The sequence below is a fragment of the Petromyzon marinus genome, chromosome 9 (genome assembly GCF_048934315.1).
Source record: "Petromyzon marinus isolate PM22_M1 ecotype Great Lakes invasive population chromosome 9, UKy_Petmar_22M1.pri1.0, whole genome shotgun sequence".
NCBI classification, from domain to species: Eukaryota; Metazoa; Chordata; class Hyperoartia; order Petromyzontiformes; family Petromyzontidae; genus Petromyzon; species Petromyzon marinus.
The window spans coordinates 4473122-4493279 of NC_133675.1; the positions used below are offsets into that span (position 1 = coordinate 4473122).

Genomic DNA, 20158 nt, shown 5'->3' on the forward strand with positions numbered 1-20158 from the left:
ACGGACCTATTTAATTTAAAGGTTATAATCCCTTGTTCATCACGACGTCCTTTTTACTTTGATGTCTCAGCAACAGCGTTACTGAGATCACGTGATGACGTGAGGGTTCTGCCTTTGTAGTGAGGGTTGTCAGTTGACGCCGAGGAGGGGGGAGGAGGCGCCCCGCCCCCCCACGTGGAGTGACGTCACCTGCTCATGATTATCAATTATCAATGAGGGGGCTGGTCGATGTAGTGACGTCACCCGCTCATGTTATTAATGGAGGGGGAGGGTGCTCCATTTGGAGGACGTTACCCGCTCATGAATATGAATGATGGGGGCTGGTCTACGTGGAGTGACGTCACGAGCGTTAAGGACAGACATTCCTGGGTGATTTTACCTACGTGACTTTACCCAAAGAACCAAAGAGTATGGATCCTTGCAATCACGAAAACTTCAAATATAGGATTATAGTAGGTTTTATTAACACGTGCGGTGGACACACACACACGGAGGGGTGCTAAAACGCTCTGCTGCTGCCCTATAACAACTTCAAATGAACGAATGGCCGTGTCGTCGCGACATGCACTAGCACGCTGGAACTGCGGTTACGCTTTTACTGTTGCAAAAACAACCACTTTTGCATCTCCACGCATATATCACCGGCTCGTCAGAAGGTGATAGATAGTGCTCTACCATTAACAGCCAGACTCTCCCCCTCTCTCTCTCTCTCGCTTTCCTCTAATCTATGTATCAGTTATAAAACAGCCGACCAAGGCGGTCTAAAGTGCAACACCGCGACAGCTTTAAAAAAGGATGTTTAGGGATGGAACATTTGGTGGTTGTGGCGGTGGGGGGCGGGGCCAGGGGGAGGGGCGGGGCCAGGGGGAGGGGGGCGAGGCCAGGGGGGAGTGGTCAGGAGGGGGCGTGGTCAAGGGGGCGGAACCAGGGGGAGGAAGGCCAGGGGGAGGGGGGAGGGGGCGGGGCCAGAGTGGGGGGGGCGAGCAGGCAACACGCCCGCCTGCCCCACATGTGGCTACGCCTATATTTATTATGCCGCACTAATGACATTTAGGAATGCATAACCTCCCGTTGACACAATGCCCATTCTTACCCTGCAATATTTCCAGGCGGCTCGTGCCTGCAAACAAGGAAGGGGTCACAGGCACGAGGTCCCGGGACGAACAGCGGCGCAAGAGCACACAACTTTTGACTCGTTACGGATCGCTCAGTGGCACCGCAATTTAGGACGAATTCAAAAAGAGGCGACGGCGTTTAAGGGCGACAACGGCAGAGCGGCCAGCGGGTCAGTTGCGGTGGCGTGGTGGGTGGCAGGTGGGGGGGGGCAGAGGAGTGGGGCAATGATTTGGACAGATATTAATTTCATGGGGGGGGGGGGGGGATTGATGGCGGTGTGGGGAGCGTTCTGAAATTAAAAGAGTTTTGTGACCGCCCCCCTTCGAATGGGGCGTCGCGAGTCGGGATTTTAAGTTGCGAATATTTCGTGCGGGGAGTTTGAATGAAACCGGCACGATCGATGAGACAAACCGATCACAATAATAACATTGACGACCATGATGCCAATACCGTCATGTATCAAGGAAATACCTGGCGGAGTCTCAAGACTCATTGTCGGGAGGGTGCTGTTGCACTTGGATGTTTGTCCAATTATATTAATGAACGGTTGGTTTATATGAGTAATATACTAGTGTGGTAAAAAGATGGATGACAGGTTTCATGTAAGACACCTCAGAGTAGGGTGGTTTTTTGCCGAAAGGCATTATATATTGCTTTATTACAATTGTCGAGAGGTGGTAGAGGGCCGAACACATCAAACAGAGTTCGAATCCTGACCACGGCTAATATTGGTGGCAAGTGATATTTGAACCAGGCCTTGCCAATCCATCCACTCGCCAAATCGCACTGACCAGCATGATAAAGTATGGTCAAATAACCTGGAATGACCAGCACGGCGTTGGCGAGAGTGCGGTGGGGGGGGTCAACCAGCAGCGGACTGACAACCCGCTTCGTATTTGAACCTTATGGCGGGACCCCGGGGTCCCGAATAAACGGAAGTCAAAATCGTAATTCATACATTTATTTTTGGCGACTCCGTCCCACCGCGCACATAAACGCCGCGACCCGCCTGGCGCGGATCATTCTGTTGTCGTGTCCAAGCGCAGCAGCAGCAGCGAGCACGAATGCGCACAACAAGAGCTGAACAAGCGAATGCGCTCCTAGCTCGGGTATGGGCAGGATCATAAATCTTAACCAAAGCTGCTCAAACTGCCTGCACGACTTAAGTCCTTTATTTGTCATAACGGAATGCATAATAATACAGTGAAACTGCTCTCTTATCTTCATTATTATTTGTGACCTACCAATGCCTGCAGCCAAGATCAATCGATGACAATCCTATTACCTGCAGATATTTACCAGATGAGATGCGCTGCACCGTTAATTCCTCCTGTTTGATAAACTTCTCTTGTCCGTATGCATCTGTGCAAATAGGTTTTTTTGCGGTCAAGCCATAGTCCCCACATACCACTTGGATCAATGCGGATAAGAGGAACGGCGACCCACTACTCTGTAGACTGTAGAGTAACATTGGGATAAACGCTTGTTACAATATGAACAGCCCATTGAAAACGCGTACTATTTAATGTACTGTTTACAAAGTGTGTTCACAAATCCACACTGAGAAACACGAAGATTGACAGAGGGCTGTAAATTATTTTTTTATAGTGTATTTAAATAGAGGTACTGCCGGTAAGTAGTTTTCAGTTTTCAACGCATAGTTTAACAAGACCACACTTGCCACCATCCTTCAAACCCATTGGTGAAAAAGAGCAAAGTTTTTGTTTACATTATAATGTTTACATTATATATAATATATAATATGTTTACATTATAATATGTTTATGCGAGAGCCGGGGGCTTATGGGACCCCGGGGTCCCGTCATAAAGTTCATTTGAATAACAAACAAAACGCGCCGTTGAAAAAAAAATCTCTGCAAAGCGGCTGGAAGTTGCGATGAATGTTTTTACAACAGAAAATGGAAAGTATTTCCACCGATAAAAAAAACCACCACTAAATGTGCATCGCTGTTCATTCGTTCGGGTGTTTTGTGTCCACGGTTATCACCGGGGCACGAGGAGGGGGGTTAGGACAAAGTTTGGGGTTGGGGTACAGGAGGGGAGACGCGCGAAGGAGGGAGGCGGTGGGATGAGGATTGTTTCTGAACGGAATTTGCATCATTCACGTTGGCGGCCGTTTTCGCGCGCGCGCGCGAGAGAGGAGAGAAGCGTGTCGGCACACGGTCCAAACCCGTCCGACGGCATTACAGCTACGGACGTGTCGGCGGCGGGTGCCTTGCCCGCTCGCTCGATCACTCGCCCAGGTCACCCCCGCCCGCAACACGCGGGACTCCTCTGGCCGCCCTCCGCACGTTCCGCGCTCACTCCTAAGCACGGCCCCCACGGATTCAGCAGAAATCTCCAACGGCACCGGACCCGGCCTTGGGAACGGATGCTCATCATGCCCGCTCCGTAAAATTCCTCAACGACTGTTTTTGCTCTGCACCGATGCCCCACACGGATCTCCCTCGAAAACCAGCTGGGCAACTGGCTAAACGGGATTTTCCCTGTTACAAATAAACATTGATTGATTGGGAGCATAATTTTATCCACCTAGTGTCCAATGTTTTCTCAAGGGGCTCTCACCTCTGGTAAAGGTGAATGGCAAAATTGCAGCCCAGAAATTTCTGGCTAACGCCACTGGAGGCAGAATTGGCCTCCTCTGGGCAGCGACACACAAACAGTGGAGAAACAGACTCATCCACAATTTGGATTTCAAAGGATTTACATCTGCATCCCATACAATTTGGTTCGTCAGATATTTATGCGGCGCGAAAAGACAGAAACATTAAAGCGCCGAATGTACACATCTCTCACAAAAATTACGTATTGAGGAATATTCACTCGTATTATTGTCAAAACATCACCATCAGGCTGAAAGCAAATACATGTAACGAGTATAATTAATTTACGAGTGTCAGCCTAGGCAGTTGTGTGAGTGGCTTGGCGGGACGCCAGCGTGCTTTATATGCCGAGTGCGGGGCACACGTGATGGAACGGTGCAGGCGATTCCGCCATCATCGCAGCCAGCCAGTGGGCACGCAGCCTGTGCCCTTCGCCACCGTGTGCGCTAATACCTCACTGCCAGCCATCCATCTGGGTAGCCGGCAAGACGGGCCCGGCCGCACGGCTTCACCAGTCATACGACGAGGCAAGCCAGGCAAGACAGCCTGCGTGGCCAGCCAGCCACAGGGCCACTCAGCCAGCCCGTGTACACGGCCAGCCAGCCCGTGTACACGGACAGCCAGCCCGTGTACACGGCCAGCCAGCCCGTGTACACGGCCAACCAGCCCGTGTACACGGCCAGCCAGCCCGTGTACACGGCCAACCAGCCAGCCACACTGCCAGTTAGTCACACAGCTAGTCAGTCATATAGCTAGTCAGTCATATAGCTTGCCAGCCAAGCAGGAATCCAGTAAGCCATACAGCCACCCAGTTGGCAATCCACAGCCAGCTAGTCACCAGTGTAAATAATTGTATAATTCATTATGTAATGCAAAGTGTGTTTATACAGTTCATATAAACGGTGCACGATTATGCAAATATAGCAGTTTAGTGGTTTGTGCACATGTACATTATGGCAATTTTTTATTCAATTGATAAAGTGTTGGTATTTATCAAACATAATGATGATGATGTTATTTATAACTACATATACAATATACACAAATGTGCATATTATGGGTGTATTAATCAAACTGTGCATGTGCGTGCAACTACGCTGTGTAATTAACTTAACACGCAAGTGTATTCAGCGTATTATAAATGCAAAATAATTACTGCACCTTCACTGCAAACTGATCCGGGGGCATGCCAAGCTGGCACCGCAGTTAATAATTTCGTTGCTTTATTATCGTTGCATGCGCTCACTCTCCAGAGCCATTCTTTATTTTTCCTTTCGTATGTTTTTTTGTTTTACTGCACGGGGGGAAGAGAGTTTGGGGGAGGAAGGGGGCGGATGGAGGGGCGAGGGTGGTGTAGAGAGAGAGGGGAGAGAGGGAGGAATCGACGGCAAGCCCCCCTCTGCACGCACGGCCACTTGTAAATTAGTTCTGCCAGGATAAGAAACGGCCGTCTCGGAGCGGACTGAATGAGCAGTTGTTTTTTTGCCCACAGAATCTCACGGAAATAAATCAAAACGATCTCACCGACCGTTCACAAAAGCCGCGCCGTGCCAACAACGGAGGGTCACGCACAACAACACAAAAACACAACAACAACCACGTGCAAAGAAGCTATGGAGAGGCTTCTGCTGTCGAGACGTGGAGGGCAGACGCAGGCTGCGTTGTCAAATTTAGTTTCTGCCACTCCAACATAATTTTTACTTGCACTGTACCGACCCACTTTCAAGTTTCACTAATATATTTCGCGTGATGAATTGCCTTTGATTAACGTGGTGATTTTTACTAAACGTTTTGGTTCTTTTGCCAGTTGGGGTTTTTACGATGTGAATGTATATGACGACGCACGATAACACGGGATGGGGTGTTTTTTGTTTAGCGTCCGCAGAGATGGCATTTCAAACTTGCCTAAAGACATTTAGAGAAGTCTTAAGTCAAGGACTGTTTTCGGCCATTTTCCCGAGATTCCTTGTTTTTTTGTCAAAACGCAGTCCCCGTAACTTAACTCTGCATCGTGGGGTTCGCGGCCCCGCCTTAAAAAAAAAAGTTTATAACTTTGTGATATATGCATTACGAAGCATAGTATGAAAGTTATCGGGGGGGAGGAGGGAGGGAAACAAGACAGACCCGTTTAGCGCGGACAACTTCTAAGCCGGCTCGCAGGAAACGTGAAATGGGTTTATGCAAACCCACTCCGCCAATATTGATTGTGGGCCCTCCGCGTCGGCTCGTTCCGATAAAAATCACTGGACTGCTTCCATTTTGAGCTAATTTGCCAATTATCCCCTTCCATCCGAAATAAATCGCTTCCTGACGCAACCACTGCGACATTTGAATCGGTCGCAGGAACCGGTGGGGGCCTCCGAGCGAGCGATTATTCGACGACGGGACCGATATGCCAACGACTCGCCGGCAACGATGGGGCCCCCCCCACCAGCCGAGGGAAGCTCCCCCCACCACCGGCGGTCACGATGCAGTGCAGCAAGTGGGATCATGCTAACGGAGTGGGGAGGGGAGTGGGGAGGGGTCAAGACTCAAATGCCCAAACACAAGCAATAAAAATTAAACCCAATACTGTGATGCTACGCTGGTGGCAATGGTGCACAAACACAAATAACAACTCGACACATTTGTCAAAAAACACTGCCCTATGATTTAAAAAAATGCATACAACAGGGGAATAAGACCGACAATGGCCCTACTTTATAGCAACGAGTTTCATTTGCGTTTTTTCTGAAACTCTGGTTCGTCGCGACCCCAACTACAGTATTCCAAATCTCCTTCATTTAAAATCTTAGTCAAGCCCTCGCAGGAACCTGGACGGATTGGTAAATCCATCGGGGTGGCGCGCGACGATGGGGTGCTTGTGTATGTGCGCGTGCACCGCCGTGCGATTTAGCTTGTTCGTCAGTGTCACATTTGCGCCAACAAGAACCTTCATTACTTGTCAACCGCGTGTGCATATTGAAATAAACACTGTATATTTAGTACATGGCCAATTTACGATTTGTATTTATAGACTGGTAGATTTAGCATGTTATCATTTCCATTTAAGTACAATGAGTAAAAGGTTTAAAAAAAAAACAGGTTCAACCGTGGACCCCGAAATGGCATAATCGGAGCTCTATTTAGCCTCAAGTGTTTATAGAATGTTCACGTTTACACAAACACCTATTTATTTATAAATCAATAAAAAATCTCCGCACAACTTTAAAAAAAGCAGATGTATATCCTGCAACAGTCCAGCATACTGACTGGGGCAAGACGCTGTATAGAGGCACAACGGCCACGAACGTTTATGGAGCTTGTCTCGCGACTAAATTGTTTTAGATCGTTATCAAAACACACAAAGGAACGTACTGTAACGCTATATATAGGGAGATTGAGTTTGTTTCAGAATGCTTTTAAATATATATGCCATTGCCTCAGCTTCTAGCCGAGATAGCCTGAAGACGGCAGTTGATTAAGATGCAAAAATAATTATCTACACAAGCAGGACGCCCCTTAGCAAACAGGATGGGACAAAGACTGGCTTCATACGTCCAGGGAAGTAGTTGAAAGGGCCAGACTGTGGGTGGAGAGGGAGGGCACATATGTGGTGGTGGTGAAGGAAGGTCGAGGCGGTGGCCGGAGGCAGGGCCTCCTCGAACAAAAGAAACCAGACGAACTGTCGTATAAAAATAACGCCAACGTGTTGAAAACTACCACGTGTGTTTTCGTGTAAAAACGCCGATCTACACGGCGCGGAAATTAAAATTAGGCACGAGGGCATTGTGGATTTTCAGAAGCAAAGCACGGCCGTGCCTGTGGATTGCATGTTTTATTGAGCTCTGGTGGCAGTCGTGGCGGTGGGTGAGGCAAGGCGATGGGTGTGGGACACCGTTGCAGGCTGGACCCACACTAAGGACCGTACTCTGACAATAAAGAGAATAAAACTTCTAGGGCTGTCCATACCGACCCGTATCAGCAACGTCAAAAGCGATTGAGGCGGGGGGGGGGTCACAAAGCCAGCCACTCAGTCCAGCGCATGCCTCCTGGCAATAAGGCCTTCCCAGGAGGTATCGGGTTACACCGGATCATTTAAGACGAGCTCAAAAATTGTTATGTCATGGTCCAGAAGTCAACACTGTACTAAATTGTGGTGGGAAGGGGGAATGTCTTTTGAATGTGGAACGCTCCTGCATCTCTACTACACGTTTTGGTGCCAATTCCACCTGCGCCGGGTTTCAGTTTCGCCGCCAGGCCAACGCTCTCTGGTGCTGATGATTTTGCTCGTTTTAATATCGGATATATATTGGGTATGTAGAAGTCAAACTGTCTTTCTTTGTTGCGAGGAAAACTTTTTCGACTCGTGTTATTTTCAGTGTCTGTTCTGTTTCTACGTTTGCAATTTGCTGTTTAACGGCGTTTATTCAATTGATTTAAACCCAGGAAAATGAGAGACTAGGTATTAATGAGTTAATGCCTCTTCGTAAATGCTATCTGGATAGGTTTCCGATTAAAAATTAGGATTTTTATGCACAATTTTTGATCTGTTTTCCGTATTTTTGAGTACGCTGCACTATTTGTCAATTGAAGTTTTGTTCATGCAAGTCCCACTACTTGTGTCGGTTAAAAAGTACGGAAGTGATGTAATGTGACAATTTATCATGACATCACTCTCAGATAAATCTGCAACAAATGTTTTTTTCCAAACCATACAAAATGTAATATCTGGGCCAGATTTTTGCATATTTCAGATTAATTTTAACATCGGGAACACCTTCCTAATCTACAGCGATAACCAGGTGGAGGGTAGTTGGCTCAGCGGTTGGCGCACTGCCACGGCTAACATCAGTGGCGAGTGAGATGGGTACCGATCCTGTGCCCACGCCCCCTTCACCAAACCACACTGAATAGTACGGCGAAATATGGTCCACGATAGACACATACTGTATCTGTCAACATCCTTATCAGTTCCTACCTAATGACAGACCAATTCAGATCTTATTGGTCACCCCGTGCCCTTAAACATATCAACGTTCATCCTACCAAGTCTTTCCCATCACAAGGGAAAAAACACAAACAAATAGACAAAATAGTTTTTGTCCGTATGGAAATGGCTGTATGCCGTATGGACCTGAAACACTCAATTTCCCCGGTACAAGAATACGGGGTAAAACGTATGGGTTGACAGGTACGTAGACGCGGCGTGGGGAGGCTTACCACCGTCCAAAGGTGCGTACGTTATTATTTTAATTACAATGACTAACCAGGCACCCAACAATGCAATACGATTGTAAGGCCCCCCGAGATGCAGGGCATCCAGGTGGTTCAACGGGAGAGTGAGCGGCACGCGATCGTAAGGTTGCGAGATCAAAGCCTGGTTGGGAGTTCACTCAACCCATTATCTATTCGGGATCGATACAATGAGTACCATTTTGTGGAAAAGGCAAGTGGATGGGCTATGGACAGACTCACCCACCTCCCCGTCATAGTAATGTGGAATTTGGCTTAGGGCTGTCAACAGGAAATGAACACCGCCTCAGTGCTCACTTGAGCAATAAATCTGTTTGTAATGCCATTAGACGCAGGGCACAGTGAGAGAGACACACACACACACACAAAACAAAAGAAAAAAAACCTACAGCATCGAGCATTTGCATTCACAAGGGACGCCTCATTAGCAATGCGCGGGAGAAAACTATTCGAGAACACGCGGCGGCGATGGCTGTGGCCAACCGGGCCGGCGGCACGTCGAGGGCCCGTGCAACGCCGAGGGCCCCACGGACGAGACGTTGTTGCCGATGGCGCATTCCTCCCCCTCTCGGCGGCAAAAAAAAAAAAAACCTCCCCGCTAATCCCTTGTGCTCGTGCCAACCGCCGGAAAACGCTGGCACGGAAACGGCAAAATACCAACGGGCGCACACGGAGCCCGCAAGCGTATGTGTGCGCAAACAGGACAGCGCGCGGGACATCTGTAATGTGCCCGTTATGAAAAAAGCATGTCTATTTATTAAATTCGCGTGCCCATCCCCGGCGTGACGTTTGAAACAAATTACCATACCATGTTACAGTATACGAGTGTATGTGATATGCTATTTGCACACTTTTTTTTTATATATAGGACCTGTGTCAATCCACTGCTGAAGGAAGGCCTCCGTCATGCCCGGGGTCAGTCATGGGAACTGTTTGACCATGCTTCACCATGCTGGTCAGTACGGGTTGTTAGTAATGAGGACGGCGCACATATATTAATTGCTGCCAACTCAAAAGCCTCAGCCCGGCATCGAATTCAGTGTGCCGGGTTCAATATTATCACAGTGCGCTAACCACCATCGTGTACATTTTTTCCAAGTTCTAAAGGTTAATTACATTTCTATAATTGCCATGCTACCGTGTTGTTAAAGATTACACGCCTGCACTACACGTGGCGTTGTAAACATCAGCATTACCGTGGCGGTGGTGGTGTTGTTGTTATTGTTACCGGTGCCGATAACAACAGCGAACCAAGACACTGCTCAAGAATTTACTAAGCATCCGCGGGTCTGGAATTTGAAATTCACGCAGGCACCAGGCGCAGCTTTGAAGCAACGTTTCCACGGCTAATTTTTCATTTGGCGCCGCAGAAATCGTCCAATTTCCCACCCATGGCTCTCCACACTCCCACGTCCTTCTGCTGTATCCCTTTACTACTACGGCTCACGCTTAGTATATTTTCTCGTGACATATTTCATGACTCTAGAGAACGGGTCGGCAACCAAAATAACACAAAATTGAATTTCAAGAGCCATAATGCATGTAAATACGAGACGGTGGTCCTTAATAAATAATGTCACAAAGCAGTCCTTAAAGTGCCGCATTCGGCTCCGGAGCCACAGATTGCCAACCCCTTGCTCTAGAAGTCTACCTAGCGACACCTATCAACTTTCTGAGGTTCCTTTGGCGTCTTTCCCCTTCAAGGAGTTGGCGACACTTCAACGGGGGGAGGTATAGAGGCAGCTCCAGTCCACGCAATCTCGTGGAAACAAGGCCTTCGTGACCTAGAAAGTTGTTCTGCGGACGCGATAGGAAAGGGACGGGATAGCTGCAAGGACGGCGGGATGGGGAAGAACTCACCGAGCTGCGCGCGCTCCTTCTCCACGTCGCCGAAGTCGAGGCCGCAGACCGCGGCCGTCCCGCGCGTCGACGCGAGGCCCTGACGGTGGGCCCCGCGCGGGGAGGGGGCGTCGCGGGTGCCCGGCGAGGGGCCCCCGGCCCAGGGGGGCAGCTCGACGCCCGAGGCCCAACGCACGAGGTCCCGCAGGCGCAGCACCACCTTCTCGGAGACGGCGAGCAGCTCGTCCTGCACACGGCGACGGACCCGCGAGAGGGAGGAGACGGAGGGTTACTGACGCCGCAAAGCCACGAAAGGCACCACACCGGCATCAACCACCACCACCGTGGCTTCCATTAGGACACCAAACACTTATACTATACCAATGACAAAGATCCCCAGTATAGCTTTAACAGACTGTTGGGGCAAGAGCTGTTAGCGAGCACCTATTAAACCCAGCACGGCACACAAGGGGGGTGGGGTGGCCAACACCACGCCCGGCCGCCTTTGTCTCCCTAGTGGCGATGTTTACACATCGCACCAGGTACCAATTTGAGGCCGAGTCGACCTAGGGGAGGCCCAGAACCAGTTCAGATAATCGTCACTGGTGTCGGCCGTGAGCGGTAATCGAACTCGAGTCGCCGGGTTCGTAGCACTAACCGCTGCACCACCGCTCCTCATACTATACCACCACTGGTGCCACCACCTCCACCACAACCATCATCACGACAGCGAACAATACTGCCGAGTGCAACCAACGCTACGGTAACGCTCCTCACCGCTCCCTCCGGCGCCGCCTGGCGCTCGAGAGGACACCAACCCCCAGCTCTGTGCGCCACCGCCGCTTGTTCGTGCCAAAGCGACTCGCCAAATCACCAGGGTAAATTAAGAGTTTTATTTAATAGTAATAATGTTTGAAAACAAAACACGGCACCGACGATCAACATCCAACAGAACATGCGCAAATGAAGCAAAGTAACGCTAACGGATTAGTAAATACGATCCCACGTGCCGAGTTGGCCGTTACCCAGGCAACAGCAGTAGTGCTTTTTTGGCATTATTATGTGTTTCAAAAGTCAAGGCGTATGCCACTGTGTTGCTCTCCGTGCAATTGACACAGTCACAGCTCAGGTCTAGACTCAAGACTTATTTGTTCCTCTCAAGCCTATAGCTAAAATTGTTTTTAAATACCAACGTGTCTGTATATATTTTTTGGGATCACACGCTATTTATTCGTCTTATCAACGTTTATTTTTTTTTTGTAAAACATGTGGCTGTGTATCAATGCTATGGAATAGTGGAACTGAATGACGTGTAGTGGGTTCAACCGAGTCGCAGACACTCTCTTTGGAGGCACCACATTTATTAACACAATCACACGGGGTAACTACCCCTTAACAGAATAACAACTTATGGCTGTGACCATCACGCTAACTACACTAATTACACCGTGACTAGCTACTACGGACCGGACCACAGCTTGGGTCCCGGTCCACGTGTTGGCGACTCTGTAGAACGCAGAACGTAGACAAAGAGATGTACACACACACTGCAGTGTCGTGGTAAAGAGTGAACTTCATGGAACAATACGCGGGGCGGCAGCCAACCAGGGTTGGGGTCGCGCAAAGGGGGGCGGTGCCAAAAGGATTTTAAAATATTTAACCACACTGAAACAACGCAACACCCCCCCCCACTGACCAATCACAAGCTCACAACACCGCAAAATACACAACGCACCTGAGCCCCCACTTTCTCCCCATCGTATCTCATCAGCCACTGCAAAATCCATATTAATGTGGGTACGGCTCAAAGCAAAGGACGCGCTCGCGAATCACCGCCACCGGGCACACACCTGCCCAGGTGTACCTGGCCAGGTAACACCTGGGCAGGCACTCAAAACGCGACGGCAAACACCGTCTCAGCCACTGTGCGAAAGTTCCAGAGCGATCGCGTCCGAAACGTTGAAAAAGTGATCTCCTGCACGCAAGCTCCGGGGGCGGCTGTTAGTTGAAAACTCGACGTTGTTATTTTGGGTCGTAAGCCACTCTTGCGTTGCTCAGCAGATTATGGAACATTAACGGCCACAATTAAACACGTGGCCGGCCCTGATCGCAATTTAAGAGCGAATAACAGACAAATAAATATTAATGGAAGAGGAGAGGGGGGGGGATGAGCCGACGCGTAAATCCGATCTGATTAGCACGCATCCACAATCCCGACTAAATTTATACCCGGCGTTACTTGAAATAGCGTCGACTCACAAGGAGACATCTCGTGCTTTATTTATACGGCACAAATGGTCCCGGTGAGGTTAACGCATTCATATTTTTGTTCGTGCCTTGCATAATGCTTACGCATTTCTCCCAAGGAGCGGCTGTAGTAGTAGTCGTAAAAAAAACACTGTATATAAAAATCACAGAGCTCCTGCACATGGGTCAACCCACAGTCACAACGGCACACACGCCTCCTCTATCAGATGCGCGGACAAATTGGTCGTGCCTGCAGCTCAAAATTTCAACTTCACTGGCTTCCCCGTTTTAACGACGCTTTTCTCCAAAAAGACGCCGTCCTCTGTTATATACAAAGCTCACACATGCGGTGGTGGCGCTGGGTGTCAACCGGCATGTTTAGCTTCGGCCGTGTCGTCGTACGTCCCCCGTCTCGCAAACTCCGACCAACCTCAAAGCGGCCTTCCGCGTCGAACCTCGTCATCTCCCGAGCCAGACGAGGCCCTCTGCTATCACGGCTCCAGCCGCCTGGATTTCACTGCTTCCTTCCTCTCTCTCTCTCTGCGCCACACGTAGGCGTCGGGCATCGTCCCCTCGTGTCGGACTCTCCAAGACTTTTCTGAGTAATTCTCCCGCGTCTCTGACAGTCCCTTTTTCAAGTTACATTTGCGAGCGTTTCAATTTTTTAAATTAAAGAATGAATGGATCAAACAAGCAGGTTACACGCACTCAAACATAACAGACCTGCCGCATTTTTTCCTTATCCAAGCTCCTCTTGTCCTGTCAGGGCTACTGCTCAGTGCCCCGTGCAATAAAAACGCAGAAATTAATTCCAGATGGTGTGCTCTATTTTCCTTTAACAAAAATAAATCCATATTTCTCCCGAAGCAGGCACACGTGAAAATCATTGATTAGCCTGCACAAAAAGCATTCACGTCACAAATAATTTGTCGTTTAGTTACCGGCCGTGTTCTAATTCTTCCAGCATATGTAACAAAAAAATATAAAAATTATATCCAGGGCTCAAAATTTGCCGCAAGCCAATTTTTTTTGTCAAACTGTACGCTGCCTTGGGAGTGACATTTAGACATTCCACAATGGTGCCCTGCTCTCAATTCCACAACAGCAACCAACAACACATAAATGGGAAGAATTAAAAATTTAAATAGTTACGGAAATTAAGCACAACCACAGCGCTATAATAAACTCGGTCTTGGACTAAACGAGCCAGCACAACTGTGTCTGAAAAGTGTTTGGCAACTACACAGATTAAACAGGGGTTGAACAGGGCCCCATGGTTTAGAGATTGCTCTCGCTAGTAACTTATTGGCAACGCAGCAGCATTATTTTTTATTTTGTTTAACAAGCCTGACTCTGCTGATGAGACCCAGGTCTCTCCAGTTCAGAGTTTGCTTGTTTAAACAAATTCTGCTGGATAATGCTAGGCCAGAAAAAGCGAAGAGGCTGAAGGACTCAAAAGATTTTCTATTCATGTTTGTGACAGAATTAGTTCTGCGTATATATTTAAATTACATATGACGATGCATTTATAGATACCTCACTGATTTCTAATGAAATAATACATTTTCCCCTTTTAGAGCCTAGTCTCAAACAGTGGTCTAACACAGTGGAGTCTAACACAGTGGAGTCTAACACAGTGGAGTCTATCACAGTGGTTAAACAACTGTTTTAGCCGAGGCTCTAAAGAAATCTGTCTCTGGTGTGGACCAATCAGTTTAAAAGTCAATGCATATATTATCAGAGTATATTTTTTATTGTATTTTCACCATAAGTATCTGTGGTTAATGCAGACATAATTCCTTGCAAAAGGTTTTAGTTTGGTGTTTTAACATCTTAACACCTGTTTTGTTGCCAGAAAAAAGGGGAAAAACTATTCTTATATTCTGACACTGGCAAAGGAGGTCCCATGATGATTTCTAATGACCCTGATAACTCCCTTCCCAACAGGTGAATGGATATGAAAGAGCGATAGCTGATGAATAACTGCAATTAGATTGATGGGATACGAGTAGAGGCCTTGAAATAACAAAAATATATATCATCTCTGTAATTCCTCCATATAATTTTATCAGATTATCTATTAAACGGATTTACGTGCATTCCACGGGAAGAAACGTCTCCTCTCTACCCTGTGCACACGCAACTCTCCATTCAGATAAATCACAATCAGAATATTTATTGACACTGGAGGAATCCGATGAGCTGCAAAGCTCTTTTTCATAGATGTCCAAACACTCGGGTGCTGTGAGTGAGCGAGCGAGCGTGGTGCCTTCAGCGCAGTAACGCAACGTTCATTGAAAAGGCAAGGGGGGGGTGGGGGGTTTATTCTTCTTTAAACCCGAACAACGACAACAAAACGAGACTGCCGGGCCTGCCTTTTCACTTAATAGAGAGTGCAGGACACACTGTGCTGCCAGCTGGACCACGACCACTCCTCCCTCGCCCGCTCTCGGGGAGGACGGAAGGAGGGGGAAAGAAGGAGGCGAGGGGTGTCAGTGTGTCCAGTGGTGGATAGCTTTTTTTTTGGGGGGGGGTAATGAAAAGGACAAACAGCCAACGTGTCCTGTGATGGTGGTGGTGGTGCTGGTGACGGGGAGCGACACGGTGGCGGCAGCAGCGACGACACAAGTCCGCTCACGCCGAGACTTCAGTGGCTGCTGACCCAGAGCCACCCCCAACAATCGCGTGTGATGGTGGGCGTGGTGGGACAATGAGAAGTTATGTTGGCATCATTACCAAAGCTAACGCTTACAGCCCGTGCTTTCATATATACAGTATGTATGCTTTTATATATGCTTTTATATAGATATATATCTGTACATGCTGATGCAATGTACGCATGAAACAAGGATGACCCAGGATGCGCCCTCTCTCGGAAGCTAAGCAGGCTTTGAGCCTGGATAAGTTTTGGAATGTGTGATTGACGCGTGGGCTGCACATGATGCACATGATGCAGTAGTGTACACGTTTGAGTGAACACGTGTAGACACACACACACAAAAAGTTGTGTTAGGGCGTGTTCACGTATAATGATACTCGTAACATTAAACTATACGGCACGGGTTAGGGTTACACACTGCCAAAAAGGCACGTTATTAAAAGTAAGCGGACTCATTCTCCCCGGTTGAATTTTTTGAACATCGCCTTTATATTAATGTTACCACCACAGCATGATGCGATTTTCACATTTAGATGGGTAATTCAAAGTGTCCCATGTATAAATGTATCTAAATTTTATAAAACACATTGAACGAGTTCCTTGCACTTTTAAAAAGTCAATGTGCGAGCCACTTCTTAAAATCACGTAGCAAGTATTCTTCTAATTCTATGTGTAACTAAATTAAACGTGGCGTTTATTACCGTGTTAACCGAATGTAACGTTTCTAGACAAGACCAACTAACACACAACTAGTACAGTCATGATGAACGCCCGCCAAATAAGTAAGTCAAATCAAGTTTGGTTATCTTACAGTTAGCGGTCTCCGTTCCTGTTATCCAAGGAGGTTAAACACAAGCTGTGTTGCAAGGGTGTCTCCTGTTGTTACAACTTATTTAGAATGCAATAGAATTTCTCACTTTCGTACCGTTTGTATAAACTCTTACAACATGAAAAACAGTTCTACTTGTTGCTAGCCGCTTGGCCCTTTGGGTCTGTGGCTCAGCAACCGTGATGAGAAATACAACTTTAAAAAGTTACAAAATCTAGACCAGGTATTAAACAAATCTAACATTTGTCAGTCAGATGCGTGTGCGGCATGAGCCACTAATATACAGACGGCAGATACACAAACGTTCCAGATAATTACTACCACGTTATTTTGCGGGTGTATGCTGCCCTGGTGTTAATGATTTGCGCACTGGACTTGCAATCCAGAGGTAATCAGTTGAATCTCCAGTTGAAACAGTTGTGCAATTTTCTTAAATCCCCCACCTCTTTCCACCCAGCAGCATAAATGGATACAGCACAGTCTACGATCGCCTGTGTTGGGGGAAAAGTGTGGGTACTACCACCTCTCTTCCGAGGCGTCTGGCCAGCGTGGAAGAGTAGGCCAAAATACAATTTTAGAGGGGCTCTCTTGAGCGCTCAACTAGCGGAGGCCCGCCTACAAGCAGCTGGCGTGAGTCGGCGATTGTAGGGGTGCACCTTTCACCTTTACTTTACGACGACGCTGCCGCTTTGCAGCTGGAACACAGACCACGCGAGGGATCTGGTCCCAAAAAACATAGATTCATCACTGCCTCCGTGTGCAGTTAAGGGTTGTGATTTCACACATTCCACGGCGAGCCATGGAGGAGGCGGCAAGAACCACCCGTTCCATGCCCTCCATCTATCACCACCACCACCATTCGCAGCAGAAGCGCTCTCCTCCCTCCCAACATCGCCATTCTCGTTGCAAGCCATCCTTGTGTTTTACGTTGTAAAAAAAATGATGGAAAATAGCATGCCGCTGGGTTTTTTTTATTATTCCGTTTTGCCAGAGGTTGAATTGCCACACCGTTCAAGAACACAGCAGCAGCTGACGGGGCCGCGATTCCGTGCCACATGGCAGAGTCTAATGTCGGGAATTATTGCAATCCACGCCACCGACCGTGCCGCCAAAATAATGTCGCATTATTTCCTTTTTTTATTGTTCCGAATGAGTTTTTTTTTTAAGAACAGGAAAGAGTACACAAAGATTCCAGGTACTTAATGGGATTAGGGTTACCACGGCAACATTCGGAATGGAATTTTTTTTAAATCCTCTTTCATACATTACACAATGCCATTATATTAAAAGCAATCATATGCCCCACATACATGACAAGTCCTGATTAGTTCCCAAAAGCCAGATCATTTACCGTACTTTCGTAATTGTGTTCTTGTAAAGTACACACTGTTATTAATTACGTGTGTTACATACCGTTGGCATTCACTTCCATTTTGTTCCATGAATGCACTGTACAGGCATAACGTCATGCAAATCTCAAGCACAATACAACTGTTTGTATAAATACATCTAATATTACTCCAGTGTCAAGGTCTCACTCGCTGTTTGAAGCCACTGACATCAGTGAATAACCTCTATTGAAGTTGCACGGCTAATGAAATCGGTTCATTTTGTGATCATCGAGACGTGAACTCGTACAAAATTATAATCCCATTTTGATTTGAAGCTTTCGTGACTGCAGGAATCCATACTCTTTGGTTCTTTCGGTAAAGTCATTTTAAAAAAAGAATATTTTATACCTACGTGACTTTACCGAAAGAACCAAAGATTGTGTAATCGCATATTCACTTCGACGCAAAGTGCAATTTGGCCATATTCTTGGTTCTTTCGGTAAAGTCACGTAGAAGGGGAAAAATAATAAAAATATAAAACAATCAAATTCTCACGGTTTTTTATTGTTTTATATTTTTATTATTTTATTGTATCCCTTCTACGTGACTTTACCGAAATAACCAAGAATATGAATCCCTGCAGTCACAGAAGCTTTAAATCAAAATGCAATTTGCCCGTTATTATTTTAAGAATGGCATCGGGAGTCGCAGTGAATTCTCACAACCCACACCAGCAGCTGTCACGAAGTTTGCGTCACTGCTCTGAGCGCGGGACATGCTTCGCGTCGTCCTTAGGACCCTCCCCACCACCACCACCGCCCTTCCCCCTGCTCCCCACCAACCCCCGCCTCCCTTGCCTCTGCTTCCACCCCCCACCACCACATTATACCACAAGCGCGTGGGTGGAGCCTTGGGAGAGGTCAAAAAACATTTTGGTTCAGAGGTCGCGACACCACCACCAGCCAATCCTGTGGGGCCGTCAAAGCCCAAGCGCCACCCACCCAGTGACCGCCGAGGCCACGCGGCGAACCGGGCTCACACACTTCGACTTGTACAGCCGCAATCGCCACTAACAGAACGGCTTCCCCCTACTGGGGGGAGACTTTGCCAACGAAAACATCGTCTTGCGGCCGGGCGTTTTGGCAATTAAATCTTAAGTTTAAACTTTTTTTTTCAATGAATCTGGCATTATTGTCTAGGGGATGTTTTCTTCCAGCAGTGAGTGGACTTGACCTTTAGCCGATGGTGATGACTCTGGTATTATTATTAATACGGTTGTCACTCGTACTTAGGGGCCATCCATTGAGTAGGTACGCAAAAATCTGTCAAAACTTGACCACTCCCCCCCTCCCTGTACGCACGCGGACTTTTTACAACCCCTCCCCCCCCACCTGCGTACGGACGATTGACCCCCCCCCACCCCGAATCTTATAGTACGGCCGATAATTAATCCACGCAGAAACGATCAAGGATTAACAATATTAACGTGTTTAAGCAAACAGTCCACCGCCGGAATATCTAACTAATTTGAAGGGCAAAGTAGACAAATTATCGACGCTTCACCACCCCCCCCCCCCCCCGTTTCCTATGCGTACATCCATTGTCAGTAGAACCACCAAACACAAGCGTACGCATTTGGGTTAACCCCCCCCTTCCCCCCCCTCCATGCGTACGTACTAAATGGATGGCCCCTTAATTAGTATTGGGCAGAACATTTTACATCGGTCTCTGCTGGGCACTTTTATGGCCCGTTTAAAAATATCGTGTGATTCTACACTGTTGTCCCAAACACCTATTTGCGAGGATACTTTGGTTTGCAGCACACGAAAATGTTTTATTGCTGATCTTTGGTCATCTTTTAAGATTCAAAGGTGGAAAACTCTACTTCTGGTATTATAGCTTAACTTGAATGTTTGGGAGATGTTGGAGTTTTAAAGATTGTATTGTGAAAGGCCTGGATCCCGATGAGAGTATCATACTAGCTATGGCAAGTCATAGCTAATTTTTTAAGTAATTAAATTATGGGTTTAGTATTCGTAGCAATGTTTTAAACGTATATATGAGGGTGTGTTTTCCACAAAATTAACATCGTTTTGAATTAAATAAACTTCACCGTTACAAAAATGAATTCTGAAAAATACCACCATTAAGATTGAAAGCTGTATATTTTTGTAAAAGCATTGAGTAGAAAAAAATGTTAAGTGTCATTCAAAAAAGCAGGAAGTACTTTTACACAATGTATAACGTAACGGCAAAAAAAAAAACTCCTTCACGGTGA

The 20158-nt window shown here is 47.4% G+C and overlaps 1 protein-coding gene across 1 annotated transcript in view; it reads right to left on the bottom strand.

The window, feature by feature from the left end:
- LOC116940670 (uncharacterized) overlaps positions 1–20158 on the bottom strand; it is a 60751-nt gene that overhangs the window by 20435 nt on the left and 20158 nt on the right. Inside the window, exon 3 of the mRNA XM_032950800.2 lies at positions 10836–11061. Coding sequence (XP_032806691.2) covers positions 10836–11061 — 226 coding nt within the window. The remainder of the gene's footprint in view (positions 1–10835; positions 11062–20158) is intronic.